Source organism: Juglans regia, chromosome 10 (assembly GCF_001411555.2).
Source record: "Juglans regia cultivar Chandler chromosome 10, Walnut 2.0, whole genome shotgun sequence".
In the NCBI taxonomy this organism is placed as follows: Eukaryota; Viridiplantae; Streptophyta; class Magnoliopsida; order Fagales; family Juglandaceae; genus Juglans; species Juglans regia.
In genome coordinates this window covers 3,115,434-3,142,510 of record NC_049910.1, presented here as the reverse complement: position 1 = coordinate 3,142,510, position 27,077 = coordinate 3,115,434, and the positions used below count along the sequence as shown (strand labels likewise).

General features: G+C 37.4%; 2 protein-coding genes across 3 annotated transcripts; both read right to left on the bottom strand.

The window, feature by feature from the left end:
- Positions 1-7,843: 7,843 nt before the first annotated feature.
- On the bottom strand, positions 7,844-9,005 carry LOC108987051 (transcription factor TCP20-like). The gene has a single exon (XM_035695081.1). It carries the CDS (start codon positions 8,871-8,873, stop codon positions 7,989-7,991), a length of 885 nt encoding a protein of 294 aa, XP_035550974.1. The 5' UTR covers positions 8,874-9,005; the 3' UTR covers positions 7,844-7,988.
- Positions 9,006-14,721: 5,716 nt separating this feature from the next.
- LOC108987050 (probable metal-nicotianamine transporter YSL6) lies at positions 14,722-19,990 on the bottom strand. Of its 2 annotated transcripts, none has more exons than XM_018959893.2 (7): positions 19,271-19,990; positions 18,571-18,743; positions 18,023-18,120; positions 17,514-17,651; positions 16,630-16,819; positions 16,237-16,369; positions 14,722-15,803 (listed from the first exon to the last, which is right to left on the bottom strand). In XM_018959893.2, the coding sequence occupies exons 1-7, from the start codon at positions 19,623-19,625 to the stop codon at positions 14,875-14,877; spliced, it is 2,016 nt and encodes a 671-aa protein (XP_018815438.1). In that variant the 5' UTR covers positions 19,626-19,990; the 3' UTR covers positions 14,722-14,874. The 2 variants fall into 2 exon arrangements, with proteins under 2 accessions (XP_018815438.1, XP_018815437.1); XM_018959892.2 differs by having other exon boundaries at positions 14,722-15,806; positions 19,271-19,955.
- Positions 19,991-27,077: the final 7,087 nt, after the last annotated feature.

Here is a 27,077-nt window from a genome sequence, read left to right as displayed (position 1 = left end):
ATTTACCGTGTTGAGCCAAATAAAGTGAGGACCATGACTATTACAGACTAGCAATTCCATGATTTCAACAACCCCATGATTATAGCAATCTCACCATTACAAAATATATGTTTCCTTGTATAACTAATTTCATTCATTTGTAAAACTGTTTTTATTTTCTTTCCATGTAAAGTCACATACGGATGTTTATATATTCTTACAAAGATCAATGAGAAATATAAGAAAACCTTTTACCAATTCTTCTCTTAACATGGTATCAGCCCAACTAAGATCCTAAACACAAAAAAAAAAGAATATCTTTTTTCTTCTTGCCAATGACTTCCTCCACCGATACTCCTACTCCTCCTATTCATTCTTCCCCATATCTCCTCCACCCCTCTAATTCACCCAGCCTTGTTCTTGTTTCCGGCCTCCTCACCGGCGACAATTTTTCAAAATGGCAACGTGCCCTTTGCCGAGCCCTCAATGCCAAAAACAAGCTATCCTTCGTTGATGGTACTCTCATAGCCCCAACCAAAACATCTCCTAATTATGCCCAATAGAGTAGAACCAAAGATATGGTCCTAACGTGGATTCTCAACACCATCACTCCCTTCCTAGCCAATTCGTTGGACTATCACGATGACCCTTGAGATGTTTGGCTTGATCTCGAATCTCATTTTAGCCACGGAAACAATGCTCGTCTCTTCCATCTTAAACGAGAAATCTCCAATCTTCATCAAAATCAACTTTCCATACCTGACTACTACAATAATATCAAACAACTCTGGGATGAATTAGGAAATCTCCAACCCCTTACCGACGTCAGTACTCTGGAAAAAAGAGCCGAAGACGAACGTGTTTTTCAATTTCTACTAGGACTCAATGATTCGTTTGCTGCCCTTCGCACTCAAATCCTTGCTACCAATCCTCTTCCATCCCTTAACAAAGTCTTCTTCATTCTCTTCCAAGAGGAACAACAACATCTCCTTCAAGTTCCTCATTTGCCATCCGAAACACTTGCCCTTGCCGCTTGGACCACCCATCCCAATCGATCCTCTCTCAAGTGTACTGAATGTGGGAAAGAAGGCCATCTCTGAAACCGTTGTTGGCTTATCATCGGCTTCCCTCCTGGCCGTGAACCACGCCACAATCGACAACCCTTTCTACTTGGCAAACCACCTGCTGCTGCCAATTTCGTTACTTCTCCTTTGAGCCTAGTGCCAGGTCTCTCTTTGGAAAGCTACCAGCAATTGATGACTGCTGCATCCTTCTCATTCGACAGCCAATTTCGTGGGTAACTCCTCCACAATCCCTTCCATTTTTGATCCTCAGAAGGACTGGATCATTGATAGTGGCGCTAGTGATCACATGAGCCACTGCCGATCCCTTTTCTTTAACCTCCGAGAGCCACCCACGGCTCGACAGATCCGCTTGCCCATGGGAGAGACCATCCCAGTTGAAGGCGTCGACTCCATCTCTCTATTAGAAACCCTCATTTTATCTAATGTTTTATTTATTCCTTCATTCCATTATAATCTCCTTTCTATCCCTCAAATAACTAGTCACTTATCTTGTGTTGTTACTTTCTCATCCTCTAATGTTTTTTTTAGGACCCTCAATTGATGAGGTTGATCGGAGCGGGTGAAGCTTGCAATGGACTCTACATCTTTCGTCCCCAACAATCCACCACCTTCTCCGCTCACAAATCTGATAATAAGATCTTATGGCATCAACGTCTAGGTCATCCTTCCAGTTTTCTTCTTCCCTTTTTATTTTTTATTTTTTATTTATAGTCCTTGTACTGTTTCTCATTGTGACATTTGTGCTCGTTCTAAGCACACCCGCTTACCATTTCAAATTAATGCTAATAAAAGTCCGATTTCTTTTAATCGACTTTATTGTGATATTTGGGGTGGATATTCCACTACTTCTATTTCTGGTGCTTATTATTTTTTTACTATCGTTGATGATTTCTCACGCACAATATGAATTTATTTAATGCGTTTTAAATCAGAAAATTTTAGTCATTTAATGCACTTCTTTGCTCTCATTAAAACTCAATTCAATTCCACAGTCATATTTGTTCGCACGGACAATGGTCAAGAATTTGTCTCATAACCTCCAAAATGTTTTCCAAAACCACGGCATCATTCATGAACGTATCTGTGTTGAAACTCCTCAACAAAATGGTGTTGTTGAGCATAAACACAGGCACCTTTTGAATGTGGCACGAAGTTTTCGCTTTCAGGCACATTTACCCCTTATATTTTGGGGCCTATATATCCTCAATGCTGCATACCTCATCAATCAGACCCTTAGCCAGTCTCTCCAAAATAAAACCCATTTTCAACTTCTTCTCAACACACAACCCACTTACACCCACCTACGTGTTTTTGATTGTCTATGCTATGCTTAGACTCTCACAGCCAATAGAGATAAATTCTCACCCCAAGCATCCCGTTGTGTCTTCATTGGTTATCTTAGCAATCGCAAAGCTTACAAATTATATAAACTTGACACCGACACCATTTTTTATTCACGAGATGTCACATTTCATGAAGACCAATTTCCTTTCTTACATATTGCCCCTACATCTATCCCACCTTCCTGTCCCCGTCGCCACATCACTCGGCCAACATATCTTCTTGATTATGTTTGCCCCACCATACCCACGGAGTCCATTGCTTCTTCAACCGCTGTTCAGTCCTTAGGTACTTCTCATCCTTCATTTGTTTTTTTGTCTTCTCATCCTTCATTTGTTTTTTTGTCTTACTCTCATTTTTCACCTGCTCATTATTCTTTCTTAACTGCCCTTACTGCATCTGTTGAACCTACCTGTTACTCAGAAGCTAATCGCCACTCTCACTGGCGTGAAGCTATGACCTTTGAACTCCGTGCCCTTGAAGAAAACTCCATTTGGACACTTGAACCTCTTCCCAATGGTAAGAAACCCATCGGTTGCAAATGAGTTTTCAAGACCAAACTCATAGCTAACGGTATTGTTGAGCGCTACAAGGCCCGACTAATGGCCAAAGGCTACACTCAAGTGGAAGACATAGACTACCATGAAACATTTGCCCCAGTAGCCAAAATGAGCACAGTTCGTTGTGTACTCGCCGTTGCTACCACAAAAAATTGGATCATTCACCAAATGGACGTCCACAATGCCTTCCTGCATGGCGAACTTGATGAAAAAATTTACATGAATCCACCACCTGGATACTGTACTAAGGGGGAGACTCACGTATGCTGTCTCCGGAAATCCCTCTATGGCCTCAAGCAAGCTTCCCTCAGCTGGTTTTTCAAACTAACATCTATTCTTCTTAATGCAGGTTTTGTTCAATCTCAGGCAGATCACTCTCTGTTCACTTTGATTACTCCTACTAGTCTTACACTTATTCTTGTATATGTAGACAACATCTTGGTCGCTGGCAATAATCTCTCTCAGTTCATCTTTTTCAAATCTGTTATTTCAACTCATTTCAAAATCAAGGATCTCGAACCTCTCAAATATTTCCTTAGACTTGAAGACGCTCGCTCTCCTTCTAGCATTTTTCTTAATCAGCGAAAATATACTCTGGACATTCTTGCCTATAGTGGTCAACTTGGCTCTCGCACTGCTCCATTTCCCATGGAACAAAATCTGAAGCTCAACGACACTAATGGTGACCCTCTTCTTGATCCCGCTCCTTACCGACGGTTAGTTGGACGACTCATCTATATCACTATTACCAGACCCGACATCATCTTTGCAGTCAATATTCTCAGTCAATTCATGCATGCTCCTCGGATTCCTCACATGACTGCCGCCACTCGCGTTTTCCGCTACATTAAAGGCGCTCCATGACAATACATTTTCTTTCCCTCTTTTGATGATCTTCATGTCAGTGCTTACACAGATTCTGATTGGGCTAGCTATCCTACTACTCGACGTTCCACCACAGGCTTCTTCATCACACTTGGTTCTAGTCTCATTTCCTAGCGCACTAAGAAACAAACTATAGTTGCTCGCTTCTCTACAGAAGCTGAATATCGTGCCATGGCCGTCACCACATGCTAACTAGTCTAGTTACAACAGCTCCTCCATGACCTCGACCTCTCTCACACAACTCCTATGACTCTCTATTGTGACAATCAGTCCGCCCTCCACATTGCTCAAAATCTAATTTTTCATGAGCGTACCAAACACATTAAGATTGACTGCCACATTGTACGCGACAAGCTTCGTTCTGGTCTCTTCACCACCGCTCATCGTCCATCTTCCGAGCGAATCACAGATATCTTCACCAAAGCCTTGGGATCTTATCTTTTTCATCGTTTATCTCGCAAGTTGGGCATTACGAATCTTCATGCGCCAACTTGAGAGACTTGCAATTCTATGATTTCAGCAACCCCATAATTTTAGCAATCCCACCATTACAGAATATACGTTTTCTTGTATAACTAATTTCATTCATTTGTAAAACTGTTTTTTATTTTCTTTGCAGGTAAAGTTACATACGGATGTCTATAGAAGATCAATGAAAAATATAAGAAAACCTTTTACCAATTCTTCTCTTAACAATGACTGCATTGACTGGATGGAAGACACCATTATTCATACCATCGAGTGCACATACAAACCAGGCACGAGTTGGGTCCCACATAACCCAATGAGGAAAAAGCAAAAAGAGAGAACCAAAAAAATTACCGAGGAAACCGAAAGTGGACAAACACAGGTGAAAATGAAACGAGATGCAGTTAGAGCTAATGGTGAGACGAGTAGCAGCAGTTCCATTAACAAACATAACATGCTGGATGACTTTGTGTAGGAGTCATAAAAGGTGATGGGGGGCTTTGATGTTTCTACGAGTCAAACTCACATAAGTGGGGTTTAAATCAGGTGATTGTGTTCGATTGAGAACAAAGCCGAACTGACAGTGATGGCTTGCTCATGGTAATATCTAAAAGGAGATAAAACCATGTGGCCTATGTCGTCGTAACAGAACACAGCATAATCTAAGATCAACCATGACGAAATGATGGCGACTGTAATGGATGAGGTAATAAATGTGACTCATTTTAATTCGTTTGAAAACAATTAAATATGTTCTTAAATGTATTGAGCATAAATCTGGTTTAAGATAATAAACCAGAGTGTCTCAGAACATAATATGCATCACAAACATGTTATCAGTTCCTCTAAAACTGTCCCCTTCATCATTGTTCAGGTGTTGGGTGCAGAATGCAGATTCATCTAACATGACAAACAAAGGCTGCAGAGCATTGAAATGTTAGAACATGTAAATGTTTCTGTAATAATGCTAGAAAATGGAGATTTTGTGGCTTTTAAATGAGGTTTAATGGGAAAAAATATCTGCTTTTTCCCCACGGCAGGTCGATTTCGAGAGTTACCAACGTTCATTGAGCAGAGATTTTTGGACCCTTTGATACCAACACTAGAATACCTGCCACAATATATCTTGAGAGTGACACGAAAGATCATTTATCTTGGGAAAGCAGATGTCCATTTCAGAATACAAGTAGAGGGGCCACCACAATTATTGCAGAGGCTCACGCAGTGCAGGAGGAAAAACAGAAGCAGAAAGAGACCCGACCGAGAAAAACTATTAGAGCAGAGACATCATTGCTGACTACAGCAATTGTGTTAAAGAGGACAAAAGCAACCAAGAGTAGAGTAGAAATGAAAGTTGCATGCCAACTTCATAGCACAGGATAACCTATTCTACTTCTACTTAATATGTAAGTTTCATATATAGAAACACGTAAAGTGAAAAATCTCTCTGAAGCAAAAACTCTCAACATTTTCATGACTTGCACGCAGATTGTAGAGAGGATTTAAATATGTAATTTTAAATTCGTGGTTTCATATATCTCAATGAATCTTTAGACCGCTAAGAGAATAGAAATAAACTAGAGGTAGAAAAGGGCACAAGTGAAGAGAAAATAAGAAATTGATCAGCTTTAAGGTGTCGAGAAGCCCAATGAGATGGAGGATATATTTAACTCGGGAAGTGCTTACATAGAAGTTTACGCTCTTCTCATAAAGAAAAAGAAAAAACCTGGAAAGGAATCATGAAGAAGCGCATATAAATTAACAACATTTCAAGAAAATCAAACAGATTCGAATTCAAAGTTCTGGAGTTAAAAGAAACATATAAACTAGAGTCATTTTGATCATTCCATTCTCATTACATTAAAAAAAAAAAAAAAAAAGAAGTAGCCAGACAGGACATATAACGTGATGAAAGTAGACCAAACTACTAAAAACTTCAACTTGATCCTCCGAAGGAAGGTAGTTTAAATTCTTTTCTAATGCATTCTAATTCATCAACCAACTTTAGAGTTCAATATATCCATACAAACTTGAGCACTGGATCCTGTGACGTGCCGAGGTAACATGAATTGAGACTAGGGGCACAATATCAACATACACTTGTTGATGAGATGCACTAGTGATATCAGGTATTGCCAACATATCATAGTATATAGCATTTCAATATATCTCCATGGACCAAAAGATGCTTGGAGAAGTAACGCAGCGTGTTGGCTATCATGGACATGTCAAGAGCATAAGCGCAAATGGAGGACTATTGGGAAGAGATTCAGCGCCATTTAACTGGTCTTAATTTTTCTCTAGCTCATGTTTACAGAGAGGTAAATGGAGCTGCCGATGGTCTAGCAAAACGGGGCGCTCAAGGATACACAAGTTATTGGTCTTCATTGTCAGATCTCCCTTCTTTCATTAGAGGGACCATTAGATTGGATAAGGGAGGCTTTTCGTATATCAGGAAATGTAGGAGGTAGGATTATTTGTTCTACTGGGTCGGGTTGTTTTTGTTGGTTGGTTTATGTTTTTGTTCATAGTTTTGGTCCTTTTTCGAATCCATGTTTGGATGTTACCACGGTTTTTATCCTCCAACATAAGTGAGGATGATTTATAATAAGGAAGCCTGTCTTCCAGTTTTTTTTTTTTTTTTTAAAAAGAGCATGAGCGCAATGGAGATTGTTCAGTAGCAATAATGTGTGTTTAGTTTTCTACTGAGGTTTGGTTCACAACCTAGTGAGCTATGAAATGATAGATTTGTGTCTTATAACTGACTGATGTAATTACGAGAACTTAGAATAGTTTCTACAAATGTATGGAGGACCATGTTGCCTCAACGCGTACCTAAATCAAAACTAACCACTTCGAATGTAGGGAAAAAAACAAACAAAAATATTTTATACCCGGAACGCAGCAGATTGTGGAGATCAATCCTTTAACAAATTCCAAAAGATCAAAACTCGAATAAAGAAGGAAAAAAAAAAGTCAATATCCTTGCAGAGTAAGAGAGATAGGTTCAAAGCTGTATATTTCTGAAGAGGTAATAGATTGTTTATAGATATTAGCTAGCAAGTAAAATGCATGTATCAGACAGCCAGATTTTACAAACAATTTGCCCTTTCTGCGAAAACACAAGAATATATTAGATAATTAAAATCCCTTGCTAGATCTAAGAAGAAATTGGAAAAATATGACTATGAAACTCTAATGTCGCAAACAAACTGATCACCACTCCATCCACACCTAAAGGAGAACAAGATAATTAAAGAGGCCTTACACCTATAATCAACACACCTCTGAATTAAACAAGAAGTTAACCCCAAACCAAGCAATCTGGCTGTGCACAATTTCCACCTGCACATTTTACACCAAAAGCAACACTAACAATTAACACCTCTTTGGTATATGAAGAGAATAATAATTAAAACAAACCATTTAAGAATAAGAAGCACCTGTTTTTGGAGACTTCAGTGATGCAGAGGTCAAAAAGAAGGGGCAAACCAAATCCAGTCCCTATTGAATTCTTTCAGTATCTCTTGTCTCGTTTTTTTTTTTTTTTTTTTCTTTTTCCAAATTATACAATACAAAAACCATTACAAAAGAACTCAGCCTCTGAAAGTGCCACTTCTTTGATGCCCCTCTTCAAATTTGTAGATTTTAATGTCCCCAAAGTCCAAACCTACTGCCCTGACCCTTGAGAATCATCCTTAGCAGGAGGATGATGCTGTTGCTGCTGCACTCTAGAATGCCCCATCTGCTGATAAATATGGCTCAAGGCTTGGGGGTTCAAAACCCCAATATGACCATCTTGGGACAAGCCAAGTTCCAACCCAGGTAGCTGCTGGTTACTCCCACCCAATATTGAGGTGAAACTCATAGGACCCATATTGCTGGCTGGCAAGTCAAAGCCAGGGAAGCTAATCTTTTGCAGGTAATTTGAACTCTCACTGCCCAAATTAGTTGTCGATGGACCAGATGATGACTGAAACCCAAAGCCACTGACCGGGGGCCATAACCCTGTGGCCACATGGGGTCTCCCTAAATTCCCACCTACCATTGCCCAACTGGTCCTACTGCCTGACCCAATACTGGACCCCCCTAAATCATCAATCTTTTGGTGCAATCCAGCCGATAGAGAGGTCCCCTGCTGCGAAACAGAGCCCCCTGCCGCTGCCAAAGCTGAAGCCGGTATAGTTCCCGTCCCGGTGGCTGCAATTATCGACGGCTCAGCCTGCTGTAATAGCCACTGTATGGTTTCCCCATCAGATTTGTGGCCCAATTCTCTGGTCAATTGAAAAATCCGAGCTGCACATAGAGCCGGCATCCTTATCCGCCTTCCCCTGCCTTCAACTTTGGTGTGCCTGTCTTTGTTTGAGCTTCTCTTGGGGGCCAACTGCTTCTTGCCCTCTTCTTTGTCAGCAATCACAATCTGGAAGTCTTTGATTTCAGCAGGCTTGTTCTCACCCATGTTTGGTTGTTGTTGTTGTGGTGGTGGTGGCTGAGGGACGCTTAAGAAGTTTGGGACTTGTTGTGGCTGCTTTGCCGTTGAGCCCTTGGGATCCATGAACAGGGCAAAATAAGAAAAAGGAAAAAAGGCCAAAAAAAAAAATGAAAAAAAAAAAAGAAAAGAAAGAAAAAGGGGTCCTCTTTCTTTGATTGAAGAAGGTGACTGAAAAGTCCTAGACAGGTTTTCACTGTTTTTGGCGAGGAATGAGAAGACAAAACCCATATAATATTAAAATCCCGATGTGCCCCCAATTGTCCATTTTTAACTCTGGTTTTAGTTTCATTACGTGTTTTTTTTCCTTTTTCACTGTTGTGGGGGGTTTTGACTAGTTTGATGTGAAAGTACCTCAGAGACACACATGCAAACCCATTCCCACGTTCCATGGTCTCTCTCTCTCTCGCATGCTATTATTGCAGCGACAACAATACATGACGATGCCATCTCTTGCAAGGGACTCAAGTGTCCACGTGGACATTTGGCTGTCGCCACATGGCAGCCTATGAGTGGTAGTGTAGTTGCTTCTAACCCACTCCAGGCCATCCTTCACATATGTTAAAAAAAAAACGCGCATACACCCACAAAAATTAAAGCAGAAACGTAATAATGGGATCAGCAACCACGAGATATGGACCAGAGGGGCGTTATTGCAGATTTACAGTTGCATACAAAGGGGCGCGCAAGGTCTTGATTTCATTTTCAAGTTTAGAGATACTGGGAGTTAGGTGCCCTGCGGCATGAATTAATCCTAGAGTTTCCAAAGGTTTATGGGTCAATAGTGGTGTATCAATTGTATAGGATTGTATGATAAGATCACCATACCTTTTTGTGACCTTCACTTGCAGCTTCAGCATTAGGGAAAAAAAATTTCCCATAAACTGCACACTTTTTCCTAGAAAAAAGGGAATATGATTTTGTATATATTAAATAAAAATGATAAATACACATTACTTTTCACAATACATTATATAATCATATTTTAAAATGAATAGTAGTTTAATAAAATATTTTATAAAAGTAACATCATTTTATAAAAATACCTTTACTTTAAAAGATGTGTTGTGAAATATATTGTGCGAGTATCATTATCCATTTTTAAAAGAAGCATACTTCTCCTCTTATCAATTATCTTTTAGGCCTCGTTTGGATAGTGAAAGTATTTTATCTTATCTTATCTCATTATTACAAATTTTTTCAAATTTTCATATAAAATATAATAAATAATTTAATTTTTTTAAATCTCAATTTAACTTTCATTTAAAATCATCTCATCTTATCTCACTTTTCAAACGGAACTAATGATTTTTGTGAAGTTGATAACATAATAAAGCAAATGTATTTTTGAAAGATGAAAGATCACGTGTGTACATATATTTCTTGAGAAGGGAAATTATATGCATAATCGTGTAGAGAGAGAGAGAGAGAGAGAATAGAATACATTCACCTACGTACGAGAGCAATTGAACCCTTAGTTTATTATAACCAAGTACCAAAAACAGCTGAAGAAAGTGACAAGAAGTTCCTTAAGTTTCTCCAAAGACAAAGATGCCCAGTTTCATCAGAAGGGTATTCAATTGTGATTTGAATACAATTTTCAAATGTCTTAATGTCCCATGCATGCATAGATAATATCATAGCATATAAATACATAACACACAAATTAAACCTACTTACATTGTGCAGCATGCGAGCAGCCAGTGTACCAACCAGAGCTAGCTAGCATCGATCAATCGAATGTAGGCTAGTAATAAATTCCATTATAAAATCATGTGGGGGAATAGAAGCAGAAAATGACATTATAATCCTTGGTTCAATCGCTTCATGGCACCTCAAATTCAATAAGCCTCTTGTCTTTTAGCCGCTAATGGTAGCTCTTTTTCTTTGAGCTAATATATATATAGTCCAATAGTACTACTGCGCATAGTATTGTTCTCTAAAACAATCATGATCATTGAGGAGGTAAATCAAGCACTTTTGTCTGATGTTACTAACTAAATCAATATATGCAAGTCTGAATTATTAATACCAAAGTTAAGACCATTGGTAATATTGTGGGGGTGTCCGCACAATATCATTCCTTGCGATCACTCTAAAAGTAAACTTACAAAATGTGATGTCGATCGAATGTTATAAAAGATTTGAGTTTGTCTTTCCTAACACCAATTAATTTTAGGTGATTTGAAGCTCACAGTCCGACATAGTGTATGAGATCATAAGTTTCATGATCTAGCAGCCCTTGACAACTTACACCAATATAAAGACCTATTTATAAGAAATTAAGCATCGGTTGGACAGTTGGTCCAAAGCTGCATGCTTTATTTTCAAAATTCAAAAGTTTGCAGGTTGGTATGATTGGTCTTGATCCCTTTTCACTATTGGAGAATTTCAATCAAACCTAAATAAAGGATAAGTCTTATTGATTTTACTTTGGCCAAGATCAGTGCGTGACAAAGACGCCTAAACGGCTAAACCCCATGCTAGCTGCATGCATGCTTTCAAGATCGAACGACAACCATCCAGCCAAAGGCCGATATATAACTTGCAACCTGGCCTAATAAATTGACTTCTGTTGCATGAATTCTCTATCCAATTCTTGGTCACCATTGCGGGGATCCTACCATATATATATATATATATATATATATATATATATATATATATATATTCTCTTATTGTTTTCACCTTTTTCTTTTATCATGCATGCTCTCAAGTACTTGATTACTAATTAGCAAAGTTTTTCTACAAGTCACATAAGAAATGAGAACATGACTTTTTTCTGATCTTCCTTTGATCTCTTTTACTAAATTTTAGCTTTGTGCATGCTTTGATGTAGAGAAGACTAACTCCTTTGTTATCTAATGATAATACTTATGGTGGGAATGGCTATGTGTGTGTTGGTGATTGTTTTGCTAGTCACATGTGCTTCCCACCATGGAGACATGGGAGGGCCCCTCTTTGAAAGCTAGCTGTTTGAAATATCTTGCACCAATATCGCCTGAATTAATTCAAAACTTGAATATGAAAAAAAGCCAAAGCTAAAATGTCATTTTTTATTTTATTTTATTTTATATATTTTGGAAAGGAGTGTTTTGAATTTCAGATCTCTATTTTAAAAATTAGAGATTATATCAATCAGATTATAGACCTTTAACTAAAGCCAAAATATCTTAGAAGTACACAAAATATCATACATACATACGTACATGCATGAGCTTAATTATCTCTCTCATGGGTATGACATTTTATTAGAATTTTCGCATATTAATTAATGTATCAGATATGTTAATAATCGAATTTTTTGTTTATTTATTTCCAGACTCGTGGAAAAATGTGTAATTCCACCAGCCTCCACCACATGATTAAATAGAATCCACAAGTACCACTGATTGGATGAGCTCCATTAATTATAAAGCCAGAATCTCTAACCGAATGCCTTCTTTTGATAAGATAGACCTATTCATTATCTGTATGTCTCATCTCCCCCACACTATGAGCCATCATTTTCTTTTGCTTCTAAATTTCTTTTGTTTTGTTTCATCTTTTTAGGTTCTTACCCAACTTTTGTTAACGATTTTGTTTACCAGTCAAAAACGATTCACACAGAAGAACTGCCCCCTCCCTTTTTCCTCCCACAACACAGCTCAATATAATATATATATATATATATATATATATATTATATGGCCTGATTTCTTCAATAATTTCATGTGAATCGGACTCTTGATTGCATTCAAAACTCACTTCAATTCATCTCATCTCAGCTCATTTCATCTCATCATTACAACTTTCTCAAATTTTTATACAAAATATAATAAAACAATTCAACTTTTCAAATTCCAAAACAATTTTATCAAATTTTCATACAAAATATAATAAATAATTCAACTTTTATTCTACTATTCACAAACCATCTCAGTCCAACTCAACCCATCTCAACTCATCTTTTAATCCAAACCTGTGTGTGGCTTAGACTCATCAATATTCCAATATCAATCAATAAGCGTGTGAAAGAGATGGAGTGGAGTTTAGTGGCCTGGGCTTAATAATCCAAGAGGTCACCATCCGATGCATGTGCCTAATTGGCAATATACTCGAGTGGCTTCAATGAATTGGATTTCCCTATCAATGGAGAATCAAATTTGTAATAGTTTTTTTATTTAGAAGGGGACTGGAATTAGAAAATCATATATAAGCTTATTAGCAATGAAATATATGCATATCATGATCATGTATCTGTATGTGTGTGGCACTTTTTATTTGTCTCATGCACGTACTCCACTTTCCACCTAAATGAAGAACCCACTTCAGGTTTTTTTTCAAAAAAAAAAAAAAATTCCTTATGCGTCGATCTATATATATATAGCTCGATTGAAATTCATAGAGATTAATTAATTAATTAATTCACATGCAAAATAATTAGATCCTAGAAGCTGTGTGAGACTATTGTGAGCTAGAGCATCTTCTATGATCACCACTTCTTTAATTTCATTCGTATATGCCTGCAGATCAGTGAGACATTATTTAGGATAGATCATTGGGGGCGTTGGGGAGGCTTCTACGCACAAAAATTCAAATCTAACATCCATCTTAACATATATCAACTATATATGAAAAATAGTAGTGACAGTTGTGAATATATAAGCATCATATAATTATTTTAAAAAATATAAATAAATACGAGATTTATAAATAAAAAATTAATTTTTTAATAGTAGATTCTATTTTTTTAAAAAAAAAATTGTATAATATTTATAATATTATCATATCAAATATATTATTAACATAAAAAATATATTAGTTTTTTAATTTTTTATAATTACAATGAATTTCATAATATATATAATATATTTAAATATTAACTTATAAATATTAGAATTCTATTTATAAATGGCGAACATTTATATGTACACAGATTCTGGAGATAATCATGTTAAATCAGGCCAATATATATTTATATATATATATAGTTAATTAATACATGTAAAAGAATCTGAAGATAAGGATAAATAAATGAGAGATATGATTACTATGGGACCCATGAAACCGCGTATGGCTCTGTAGGTGTCCACGTAGAACCCTTGGCAACAAAGCTCTCTGAATTAGAAAGTCAAACAAATGATGAGTCAATTTAAAATGCTTAATTGCACTTTATTTTTTTCAAAGGAGTAGTTAGAATACTTATCGTGCTTAATGATGGGTTGTGTGACAAAGGATTGCAAAGCAACCCCCCATAAACATTCTCACCCACCCAAAGCTTTTAGAAAAGCAGAGAATATGTGCAAGAACCGTGCTACAGCCCCCGCTCCCTCTCCCGCTCTCAGTCCCGCTCAGTGTAAAATGTAGTGTTTTTTTATTTTACTTTTTTATACATGTATTTTTTTAACACTAAAATATTTTTTAAAAAAATAAAAAAATTATAATATCATTAAAAAATACTTACTTAATCATTAAGTAAAAAAAAAAATATTAAAAAAATAAAAAAAAATGTAGCGGAACCGGGAGTGGTGAGAGTAGCATTATTCTATGTGCAATTTTATACAGCCTTGAATGCTTTTCTGTTCCACCTATACATTATTTTTGTGTTTCGTTTGCATTTTACACAGCTACTCGTTAACTTGCTCTAAGAATAATAAATATGCCTCTCTCATTCTCCGCCAGTTAGATATTGAGCTGAATTGAATTTTTTATGAATAATAATAAGTTAAGATAATAGAATAAATTTTATAAAATCTATCTAAAATAAGTTTAGATGTATTTAAATGTTAATATGAATTTAGATATATTTATAAAAAAATTAAAAAAGTTATGAATTCCGCGTGTAAAGAAATGTTAAGCTAAAAAAAATTATAGATCTCACGTGTAAAAAATTTTTGAATTAAGATCAATTTAATGATTTGAGAGTTAAGTATTTAAATGTTAAACTCAATTTAAAATTTAATGATTCATCATATAAATGACATTTACACGATCCAACAAACTTTCCAATTCAAAGAACATATAATCACAAAGGGCTTTTCACTTTTCTTTGTTCGGGGGGAGGGGTTTGCCATTCTGCTCAGCTTCAGGAAGAAGGCCCAAAGTACATGCAGATGGGTGGATTGATCCTGAAAATAGAGAGGATTGCTGATGGGATTGTCCAAATACCGTCACCACATATCAAACCTGAAGCAACGGCCCCTGAATAATCCTCAGCATCCTTCCTATTAATTCGCTCCCACACATACAATATCACTGTGCCAACAAACATGTCTATAGCAAAGTAAGCTCCGATGTAAAATGGGACTGCCATAGCCATTGGAATTGGAATATACTGGGAGATCCTTTTAGGAATCACATCCCTCATGAGGTTTATAATCAGAGCTGCCACAAAAAACCCACAACACATGGCCAGGCAATGGTTCGGCAGCTCAGAGAAGCCCTCGATACCTAGAATGGCCATTTCCCTGAATATTACGGCATACGGTGCTTTGTAGGGACCATCAGGTGACCCGATATCAAAAGCAGTCCAAAACAACCAGAATGTAAGTGGGGCAATGATACAACCCATGGCTGTTCCCACTAACTGGCTCACAAACATAGACTTAGCTGAAGATAATGTGAGGTAGCCAGTCTTGAAATCTTGCATGAGATCAGCTGCAGTGGAGACAATGGACATCATAACCCCACAAGCTGCTAAGCCGGCTACAACCCCACCATCGGTTCCAACCAAGGAAGCAAAGATAAAAAGACCAATCTTTCCGTAAGTTGAGGCCAGGTTCCAATCCGTGAGTCCAGTACCATAAGAATTGCAGAAGGCAAGGGCAGGGGCAAGGATGTATGAGCTTAGAACCAGATACCACTTGAGGGGTGGAAAGATGACTGGTATTGTTGCAGTTGATATTGCAGCCAGACCCACATATCCAGCAGCTGCAAACCAGGAGGGGATTCTGTCTTTAAGAAATATCTCATCCTTTCTACTTTGCTCCATTAGTAGTTTAGAACTTTCATCATCTGCTAATGAACATATTAAAGAATATCAATAACAGATGTGTCACAATGCCATACTAACCAATTTCAGACAACAACATATATTTCTCACACTATAATAAATGGGCTGAAATCAGTTTAATTTAAGAATGTAAGTAATTATTTTTTTATAGGTAAAATAAAAAAGAATTAAAGCAATGAAATTGTAATTACATCTGTTCAGATTAAGAGAATCTCAAGGATATTTATTGTAATTTACCTGTGATAGTTAATGAACTCTTAACCCACAATCATATACTTTCATTACAAAGACATGGTTGGGTGTCCAATTACCATTTTTCAAAATTTATTATTAAAAAAAAAAAAACCTTGGCAAAAAGATATACATGAATAAAACATGTAAAATTGACAGAAGACATTTTTCAAATAAAATTGAAGGCCATGCGTATCCTCTCACCTAGAATCTCTGCAGTGACAGGAAGGTTGTTCTGTTTGGTGCTTTTGTTGCAGATTTCCTTCACAGTTATGGCTATTATCTTGATCAAATTGTAAATACCATCCCCAAGGATAAGGGAAATGGCTATGAAGACCTGCAAGCAACATGACAGGTAGGAAAAACCAGTTTAGAGAAGTCACAGAAAGATAACATTTCACCAAGGCATTGTAGAGAGATATAGCTTTACTATGTGGTTTATATCCCACCCAGGTGGCATTTTTCTCCCGATTGTACCTACAGACTAGTGCTTCTCAAGGCAAACATCAAGATGTAACAATCCCTTCTGGGATCATGCAACTTGTGTGAAGGCAAGAGGTTACACAGTTCAAATATTTTTTTTTTTTTTCACCATACCTTGTATCCATAGAGACCTCTAAAATCATTGCTCTCAAGGTCAGCAGGGTACCAGTTTCCGGCATGTTGAGAAATGAAGGGCCAGAGGAAACCCCACGATATGATAGCCCCAAGAAGAACTGAGCAGTTGACTATATGCGGGCAAATAAGACCACAACCAACATAAGTTGGACTGAAGTCAAAATAAAACCTGCGTGAAGGAAATTGTTTTAACCATGATATGCCCAAAATATTTTTTATGGAAACAGCTCAAGCTCATGAAGTTAACAAGCATTAATATGTACCCAAACGTAAATACACCCTTACATACATATGTACCTACATACCAAAAGCACACACAGACCCACAGTTAGATAAAGCAATACTCTCATTTATGGTTTTTTAATTTTCCCTCTTTTGTTGACCCAATGTGCAATTAAGGCCTTGTTTGTTTTCACAACTCATCCCATCTAATCATTACAACTTTTTCAAATTCTCACACAAAATAAAAGAAACAATTCAACTTTTTCAAATCCCAAAACAAAAATAATATTAAAAAATATATATTCTAACAATATTTTATTCGATTTTTAATTTTAATCTCAACTCATCTCATCTCATCTGCGAAAACAAATGAGGCCTAAATTATCATGGGAGGGTATTTATTATTCTACATGGCAAGGGAGATGCAAGGTTCAATATTTACTGAACATGACAAACACCTCAAGCTAAAATACGCTCTGATGACATCAGTCATTACCCTCTATGTTCACCATACTCCAGCTTAGAGCACAACATGCAATAAAGCTGCAATTTTTTTTAAGGGCGGCAACAGGGAGGGAGATGGGGGAGTTTGCAAGTGAGGGAAAAGGAGAACTAGGAAAGCAAAAGTAGAAGAATCTCACGTGCTCTTATATAACGCCAGGCCAAGCGTAGGAAAATTGTCAAATCCACAGGAATCACCAATACCACTGAAGAACCACTTAAAGCAGCTCCAGAATAAACTTATGCCCAAATATTTTCCAAGACAACGGACTTGATTCCTGTAAATAGTTTAAGATGAATTAGAGAGAACAACTATAGTTCTATTTGAATTTGAATATACAGCACACATTAACTTGGATATGAATATGCAGGTGCAAGGTGTTTGTGTAATCAGTAAGGTGCACTAGAACCAGAATTGAACATCCCAATAAGTTGAGCAATGTTAATGATTTAACAGAATTTTCTACTTTTAGCAGTGCCCTGAAAGCTGTTCAATATTGTTGCATATAGACATCTCATTCTTCATTATATTTCATTGGTTTGCTTTGCATTTACCATCTACATGCAACACAGCTTTCATGACTGTGCACAACAGGTTCTGCGTCAAGATCCAGAAATCAATGAAGAGTTTTGTATCTCTAGAACTTACCCTGCAAGCTCAGCTCCTGTGTTTGTATGAAAACTATTTATCAACATTGCAGTTGCTGTGCCACTAGGATACGTAAGCTTATAATCCATGACCATAACCTAAAAGCACGCAGAGAGATATGAGACAATAAGCTCCGAGAGAGAGAGAGAGAACAGTTCTTACTGTCAATTACATACTTAAACAGAGGTCTTATATGCAAAAGAGTTCCAGAGGAAAGAAAGCTCATTTGCTTGTATTAATTAAAAATTTGGAATGACAAACACCAACAGAATTAACCCACAAATTCCAGCTCCTTGCTCTATAATATGCGTGAATGATGAAGTACAGCTAAGATCTCTAAGGCCCCAAATCAATATTAAAACAGTTAACTAATCCTCTAACAAGCTTGCTTGATAGTAAATCAAAAGCAATTTGAAAACCAAACTATTTGCTTCTATCCACAACCAAATTGGACTTCAACTTTTGCACATACAGAAATGATTTCACTTTAAAAAAAAATCAATCAACGAAAGAAAAACAGTGTTGAGATTTACAACAGCAGAAACTACCTTACGAAGTGGAACAAGACTAAAAAGGCCAAGGAAGCTGACGACAAACATAAAACCAATCATCCAGAGCAGGCCTGGGTTCTTAACATCTTCAGCCCGGTTACCCGGATAGTCAGCACCGATGAGCTTGTAAGTTCTCTCATCCATTGCAATCATATATGAACCAAATCCCCCTGCCGTCAATGGCAGATTCAGTAACATAATTAAGAACCACAATATAAAGGCCCCAAATTCGGGAAAATGTACCATGTCATGAAGGGTATTTAGAGTGTAGAAACGCTATCAACGGTGAGGCAAGTTCGGTACTTTCCTTTTACATCGTCTAATGCTGGAAGGACAAGAAATACAAAGTGTGTGTTTCGAATTATAGTACTGAATAGAACATTCTTCAACTGCAGCCCTTGGGAGCTACATTGCATAGCTTTTCCACATTATTAGGGCAATCAGAAGATCTTGATAATTATAAACGTCCAATTAATTTTCTCATAATTGATATAATCCTAAGATTTAGTTTTCCACGAACAACCACCTTTTTTTCTTTTCTTTTCTTTTTTTTTTCCATTCCGTTTGGAGGTACATAAATGTGGGAACTTCATCGTTAACGTTCTCTAACAAAACAGTGGACAAAAACTGAATAATCAACACATGTAATTTAGGCGTGCTTTATATGTGGATGTATGCATAAAAATGTTGGGGTTACCGCTAAATGCGAGGCCATAACAAGCGACGACGCAGGTCTGGATAACGGTGTTCTCCTGCCTCGTGAAGGGCTGAACCGAGAATCCCAACTTGGACAAGAAGCTAGTCCAGGACTTGACGAAGAAGAACCCCAGCAAGCCAGCGGCAACGTTGAGGGATGGAATTATCCCAACCGTCAGATTGAGCTTGTGGGTGATGATGCAGAAGAGGGTCCCCAACAGGGCGCTCACGGACAGCCCTCTGATCGTGATCTGATCTTTCCACTCCGGGATACGCTCCATTTCCACGGCCCCGATCCCCTCGGACTCCTCCAGCAACGGCTCGGATATCTCCACTGATGCGCTCTCCTTGCCCATGATATTCTTACCCTTTTCTGGGTTCCTTATGCGGAATCCGTATGACGTGAAAGCGCAGTATGTATATGGGATGAAGATTGGGAATAGTGAATGGTAGCTGAAAGAAAGAAGGGGCCAGGCCAATTCGCTGGAAACTATAATGTTTGGTGGGGAAAGGTTGGTTAACGACGAAGGTTTTCGGAATTCTCAATTCTCAAGTTTCGATGTCTGCACTGTGCTTTTATGTATGGAAGTTGCTTATTTCCATGCTTTCTGGGTTGGTTTTGCTTGCCTGCTCTGCTGATAACGATAACGATTTTTGCGGCATGTTTTTATTCCCAAGACGCATCACTGTTTACATTTTCCCTCGAAAAAAACAAAATACTGTTTATACTGGATATTTACGCCACTTATATATTTTTATTTATTTATTTATTTTAATAATTAACGATATTTAAAAAATATATATAAAGATTTATTTGTAGTAATGTGTACATTTGAGGGACATATTTGAAAGTTACCTAGCATTATCCGTACTTTTTTAGAAAAATAACATTTTAATTAGACCGAGTTTATGGTGCTTTTAATTGTAGTAAATGTGTTTGCAGCCTAATATTAGATATTGGGTGGGATGAAGTATAAAGATTAGGAGCATGAATTTATATAGTCATTCCCAATTGATTGTGGTTTTAATTATAGTTAATGAGTTTGCAGCTTGATAGTAGGGCTAGACAAGTCACAACCAGACGTACATCCTTTCTGATCTACCTGTTTATGTTTGTTACGGTTAATGGGCGGATTTTCTTTGTATTTGGTTTGATCATTAATGATGATCATAACAATGTTGCTTTGGTTGCTATTATTTGTGTCTGTGTGGACAAGATTGTTGGGATACCCGTTTTATTTTTTAAGAATGACCTATAAATTATTAAAATTTTTGCTTAGATCCTAATTCAGATAAGTAGCGCTAAACCTACCAAAAAAATATGTAAAAACTAAATATATAAACTAATTTGGTTTGATTTACTTTATAATAAGAAGGGTTTTGTAATCAAGACATTATCTTATTAAATTATAGCAAATTTATTTTATATACCAAATTTTGTAGCCTAAGTATTTTTAAATTTAAATATAAGTTGATAAAGAAATGTTACACAACTACCCCATAAAGATATTTTATAATACGTTAATTATATTTTATAATAAAATAAATTTATAATTTAATGTAATACGTCAAGTTATATCAATTTATAGATTTATTTTTATAAGATTTGTTTGTAGTTAAAACTGCGGTAGACAAAGTATTTTCAATTTAAAATAGGAATTGCTATGACACGGGCCTAATCAATTTTAAGTGGGCTCAATCGGGCTATATTTGTAACCAAGCCCAAATATGGTGTGGGTATGCGACAATACCACAAAGATTTGGGTTTGGGAATGGGGAAGAAATAAATCAAAAGCATAGCAAGACGAGAGAGACGTGGGCCTGACCGACTACCAAAGGCTATGTTTGGGTGTCGTCAAACAACCATTTATTAATGAAATTTTTTATTTTTTTAATTTTTTATAAAAAGTCAAACATATTTTAATCTATTTCATAGTTTATACATTTAAATACATCTCAATAAAATCTACAAAACATTACTCAGATTATCTGAGATCCCCTTTTACAACCTAAAACTTGATTTGCAATCTCAATCAGGGCTGCAAACGGGCCGGTCCGGTCCGGTCCGGTCCGGTCCGGCGATGGACCGAAAATTTTTGGTCCATTATTTTTCCGGACCGGACCGGACCGAACACTCAAAGGGACCGGACCGGACCGATAGCTATCGGTCCGGTCCGGTCCGGTCCGGTCCAGTCGGTCCGCCCTCTTTTTTTTTTTTTTTAATAATTAATAAAAAAATTTATTTAAAATACTAAATTAAACTAAGTGACTTATTAATGTGGATTATGTAACAAACTCAATAAAAAAATATTTTATATGGTCAATGATAATAAATTAGATGAAAATTATATTATTAATTTATATAATTACTATATAATTAACTAATTGATATTATATATTTATTAATTCATAGAATATTAACAAGTGTTAATAGTATATTTAAAATTTTATATTGTTAATAGTGATAGGTTAAATGAAGATATATATAAAATATTGTTAATTTATAGAATATTAACAAGTATTAATAATATATTTAAAAATTTATATTGTTAATTGTACAATTATTATATATAAAATATATATAAAAAATATTTTTTTTTTTTAATTTTTCATTCGGTCCGGTCCGGTCCGGTCCGGTCCGAAAAAACCGTGGACCGGACCGAATGATTTCGGTCCTCTAAAATATGGACCGGACCGGACCGGTCTAAGTCTCGGTCCGGTCCGGTCCGGACCGAAACGGTCGGTCCGGTCGGTCCGTTCGGTCCGACCGGACCGTTAATCACCCCTAATCTCAATATATAAGATTTGCGGGAACAAGAAAATCAACTTGGCAAAAAACAAGTGACTTTTTTTGTTTATTTGAGTAAATAATGACGTGGAATTCACAGGGTCACTAATCTGGGAATGGATCGAACTGATCCCCATACAGAGCCCACATGAACGAGTCATAACTCTGCAGACTCGAGCTTTTTGTTTCGGCCTGGATTTCAAATTGGGAGAATCTGGCAAATCTTAAAAGGCTATTTCGGTTTAACCAAAATTTCCAAAACTTTTTTTTTTAAATTAAATTAAATATATTTAAATCTTAGTAGAAAATAATTTTAACCTTTTAATACTAATTAAATCATGTCAATTATATAAATAAGATAAAAAAAATTTAATTTTTCAAGAAATTGATCGTAATTTATCATCGCCTTCATGTCCCTGAGAAGGTTGGAGAGGTTCTCGAACTAGGAGCAATAGGGTATGCAAGTAGGGCTAAAGATTGAACCCGACCCGGCCCGATTCCTGACTCTCACGGCCCGAAAATAACCAACCCGAAGTAAACGAGTCGGAAACACTAATTATGGGTTGAGTCGGGTTGGGTACTTACCCGACATACTTGCAAGTGTGAGACTGAGAGAGCATATTAAGGAAACTATTGTCAACGATCATGACAGCAATGACTGAAATCAAGCTTAGCTTGATTTACGGACCTATAGAATAGTGTGCACGATTTGAGGACATTGTTATTTCTGTAAACATTTTCTTTCCAGTTTTATACTTACCTTGTATATCATAGACGTTAAGGAACAGCCTGTAATCGGCTCCCATCTCTTGTAAACTTTACATATAAATTCACATCCTCTCGGTGCTACATGTCCGAGAGTTTCCATAATTATAGCTTTGTATTATGGTATCAAGAGCCTAAATGAGACCATTGTTTTTTTTTTCCAAACTCGATCCCATGGCCTCATCCTCACTTCCTGTCAACCCAGGCAGCTTTCACAGCCTTGTTACTGTTAAACTCACCAAAGATAATTATCTCCTATGGAAAACTCAAATCGTCCCGTACTTGCGTGGCCAACGCCTGTTCGGCTTTGTTGATGGGTCCATTTCTCCTCCCTCTCCCACTATACCCAATCCTGATGTCAATATAGTGTCAACCCACCCCGAAATCATCAATCCTAAATGCTCCTTCTGGTTTGATCAAGATAAAATCATTTTAAGTACCCTGGTTTCCTCTCTATCTGAAAATATTATAGCCCAAATGGTCGGACACTCCACCTCTAGAGAGGTCTGGGCAGCCCTTGAGAGAATGTTTGCCTCTCATTCTTCTGCACGAGCCATCCAAACTCGACAATTCCTAGCCCTCACAAAAAAAGGCAACATGTCCATCTCGAATTATTACCAGAAGATGAAATCCTTTTCGAACACACTGGCTGCTATCGATCAGCCCCTTCAAACTCATGATTTCACATCATATCTTCTTGGAGGCCTTGATAGCTCCTATTAGGGGTGTAAACTCAAACCGGAAAACCGGTCCGAACCGGACCGATTTTACTGGTTTTGAACCGGTCCGGTCCGGAACTAGTTTTTAAAATGTAAAAACCGGCCGGTCTCGGTCCGGTTTCGGTTTTGGGATTTTTTGGATCGGACCGAACCGAACCGGAGCGGTTGATTAAAAAAAAATAAAAAATAATATTTTATATATAAATTTTATACAAAATATTTTAAATATATATTAAATGTTAATATAAGTAAGTTTTATATATAATGTATAATTATAAATTTATACATTAAATGTTAATTTATAATTTCATATATATATATATATATACACATATATATGAAATAATTTCATATTATAATTTATAAATTATTACATTAAATGTTAATACTAATATATAAGTTTATAAATAATACTAATAGTCTAATATAGACTATAGCTTATAGTTATACTTATAATTAATACTAAAAGTTTTTTTTTTTTATAAACAAATTTTTAATGACAAATTGTGAAATTTACATTTTAAAAAAATCGGAAAACCAGACCGGACCGGACCGGAAACCGGTAAAACCGGAAGTACCGGTTTAGGAGGGTAACCGGTGCGTATTCGGTTTTGAAAAATACAAAACCGGTACATACCGGTTCGATCTTAGATTTTATCCAAAACCGGACCGGACCGGACCGGAACGGTTACACCCCTAGCTCCTATGATGCGATTGTCACTTTTATCTCTACTCAATAGACAAAATGTATCTGAAGAGATGTTTAATCATCTCCTTGCCTTTGAATTAAGGATCGAGCAGCACCAATCTGCTCTAGAAGCCACGGTTGGTACAACAAATGTGGCTACTCGAAATGATGGACGTCCGCGAGGTGGCAGATCCAATTCACAGACACGATCTCCACACCAGTAGCAACCTAACGGCTTCAACTCCAACTATAGAGGTCGCGGACGTGGTCAACGTGGGCGAAATAGCCAATCACAGAATAATCCATCAAACCTGCGCCCTACATGTCAGGTATGTGGTAAAAATGGGCACACTACTGGATAATGCTACTATCGGTTTGATCATGCCTATCAAGGCACTCCACCAAACATGGCAGCTTACTTGACCTCGCCATCGTCACCAACTGATGCAAACTGGTACCCTGATACCGGGTCAACAAACCACCTCACACATGATTTCCGCAATCTCACTATGCAATCTAAACCTTACAATGGCACTGATCAGATTCATGTCGGCGATGGGGCAGGTTTACTCATTAAGAATATTGGCACTGCTACTCTCTCAACACCAATTAAATCTTTTTCTTTGCATCAGTTACTTCATGTACCACAGATTAAAAAGAATTTAATTTATGTGAGTCAATTTACTCGTGACAATAATGTTTACATTGAGTTTCACTCCTCCTTTTTCTTGGTGAAGGACGAGGCCACGGGGACAACTCTGCTGTGCGGCAAAACTAAAGACGAACTCTACACTTTTCCATCCACTGCTACTTCCACCAGACAGCCTCAAACCTTTATGTCTCAACATGCTCCTCTTGATGTTTGGCACTGTCGAATGGGCCACCCGTCCTATCAGACTGTACGACATCTCATCTCCAAGTTCTCCCTACCTGTTTCATCCAATAAAATATCCGGTGTATGCTCTGCTTGTCAGCAAGGAAAGAGTCATCGCCTTCCCTTTTCAAAATCTTTGTCTATTTCTACTTCACCACTTGAATTAATTTTCTCTGATGTTTAGGGACCTTCGCCTGTTATGTCCTCAAATGGAAACAAATACTACGTGTCTTTTGTTGATCATTTTAGCAAATTTACGTGGTTATTCCCTCTCTCAAATAAATATGATGTTATGAAAGTTTTTTGCTCTTTTCAAAAACTCGTTGAACGTCAATTTACTTGCAAAAAAAAATCCGCTCAAACTGATTGGGGTGGAGAATTTCGCCCTTTACATAACTATTTTGCCTCCATTGATATTCAACACTGTCACTTGTCCCCACACGTCACAGCAAAACGGATCTGTCGAACGGAAACACTGTCATATAGTCAAAACAAGACTTTCACTCTTATCACATAGCAGCGTCCCTCATGCTTACTAGGACGATGCGTTTCTCATGGCCACGTACCTCATTAATCGGCTCCCAACCACTTCTCTTGGCATTTCACCCTTTGAAAAACTTCACAAACGTGCCCCAGGTTTTTCATCTTTAAAAATTTTTGGTTGTGCATGTTTTCCATTCCTTTGTCTTTTTAATCGTCATAAACTCGATTTCAGATAAAAAACAATGTGTTTTTCTTGGCTTTAGCAACATGCATCGTGGGTTCAAATGTCTTGATCTTTCCAGTGGTAAGATATTTATATCACGGCACGTCATCTTCGACGAACAATTCTTTCCTTTCGCAAATCCACCGAATCAATCCATTGACTCCACTTCATCGTCTAGTCCAATGGTCAGTCTCCCACTTTTCATTCCTCTAAATGGCACCATCCCACATACTTATTTGCCGTCTCTCCCATCAAACGACACATCCCATAACAACTTAACTCCAACGACGCCATCAGATCCATTCTTTCTCATATTCCTCACCCCTTACACGATCTTTACCCATCACTGAAACCGTTCCTCTCTCACCAGACAACATCGAAATATTTTCCACCTCCCATGCTCCCGTGTTTTCTCCTTCTTCGTCTTTAGATCATGCCGCTGCTGCTGTACCCTCGGAAACTCGACTTCACCAAATGACCACTCGGTCTCAGAATAATATAGTGAAACTGAAATAGATCACGGACGGTACAGTCAGGTACCCATTGTCCCAAGCTTTTCTTGCTACAAGTACTATTCCTGAAGCACCTCGTCCTACTCTGAGGCGTCCAAGCACAGTGAATGGTGCAAAGCCATGGACGGAGAATTTACTGCCCTAATGACAAATGGCACCTGGTCATTAGTCCCTGCCAAACCATAAATGAACGTTGTTGGTTCTCAGTGGATCTTCAAAACAAAATGCAAGTCCGATGGTTCCTTTGAGCGGAGGAAGACCTGATTGGTTGCAAAAGGCTATCACCAACAACCAGTGATTGATTTCGATGACACTTGCAGTCTGGTTGTCAAACCAACTACCATCAGACTTGTTCTCAGTTATGCCATTTCCAATCGCTGGCAGGTTCATCAAATTGATATCCAAAACGCTTTCCTTCTTGGATACTTAACTGAAGAGGTTTTTATGCATCAACTCGTCGGCTATGTGCATCCTCATTTTCCCAACCACGTTTGTAAGTTGCACAAAGAACTTTATGGGCTAAAACAAGCCCCACGGGCATGGTATCATCGACTGCAAGAGCACCTCATCTCCAATGGCTTTGTCAACTCTAGCTTAGACTCATCTCTCTTCATCTACAGACAAGGCGCTGATACTCTTTTTCTCCTGGTATATGTAGAAGACATTTTAATCACTGGTTCCAGCTCCACCGCAATCGCTCACCTCATCACCAATCCCAGTAGTGCTTTTGCTGTGAAAGACTTAGGGCGCATCAAC

What these genes read in the sequence shown, in the direction of transcription:
- LOC108987050 (XM_018959892.2), bottom strand. Translation starts at nt 19,625, where the DNA reads ATGGGCAAGGAGAGCGCATCAGTGGAGATATCCGAGCCGTTGCTGGAG. An exon ending in CTGGCGTTATATAAGAGCAC is followed by an intron (nt 16,820 to 17,513) that starts GTGAGATTCTTC and finishes TCCTTCACGCAG; the next exon opens with GTTTTATTTTGACTTCAGTC. An exon ending in GAGGTCTCTATGGATACAAG is followed by an intron (nt 16,370 to 16,629) that starts GTATGGTGAAAA and finishes TGTTGCTTGCAG; the next exon opens with GTCTTCATAGCCATTTCCCT.
- LOC108987051 (XM_035695081.1), bottom strand. Translation starts at nt 8,873, where the DNA reads ATGGATCCCAAGGGCTCAACGGCAAAGCAGCCACAACAAGTCCCAAAC.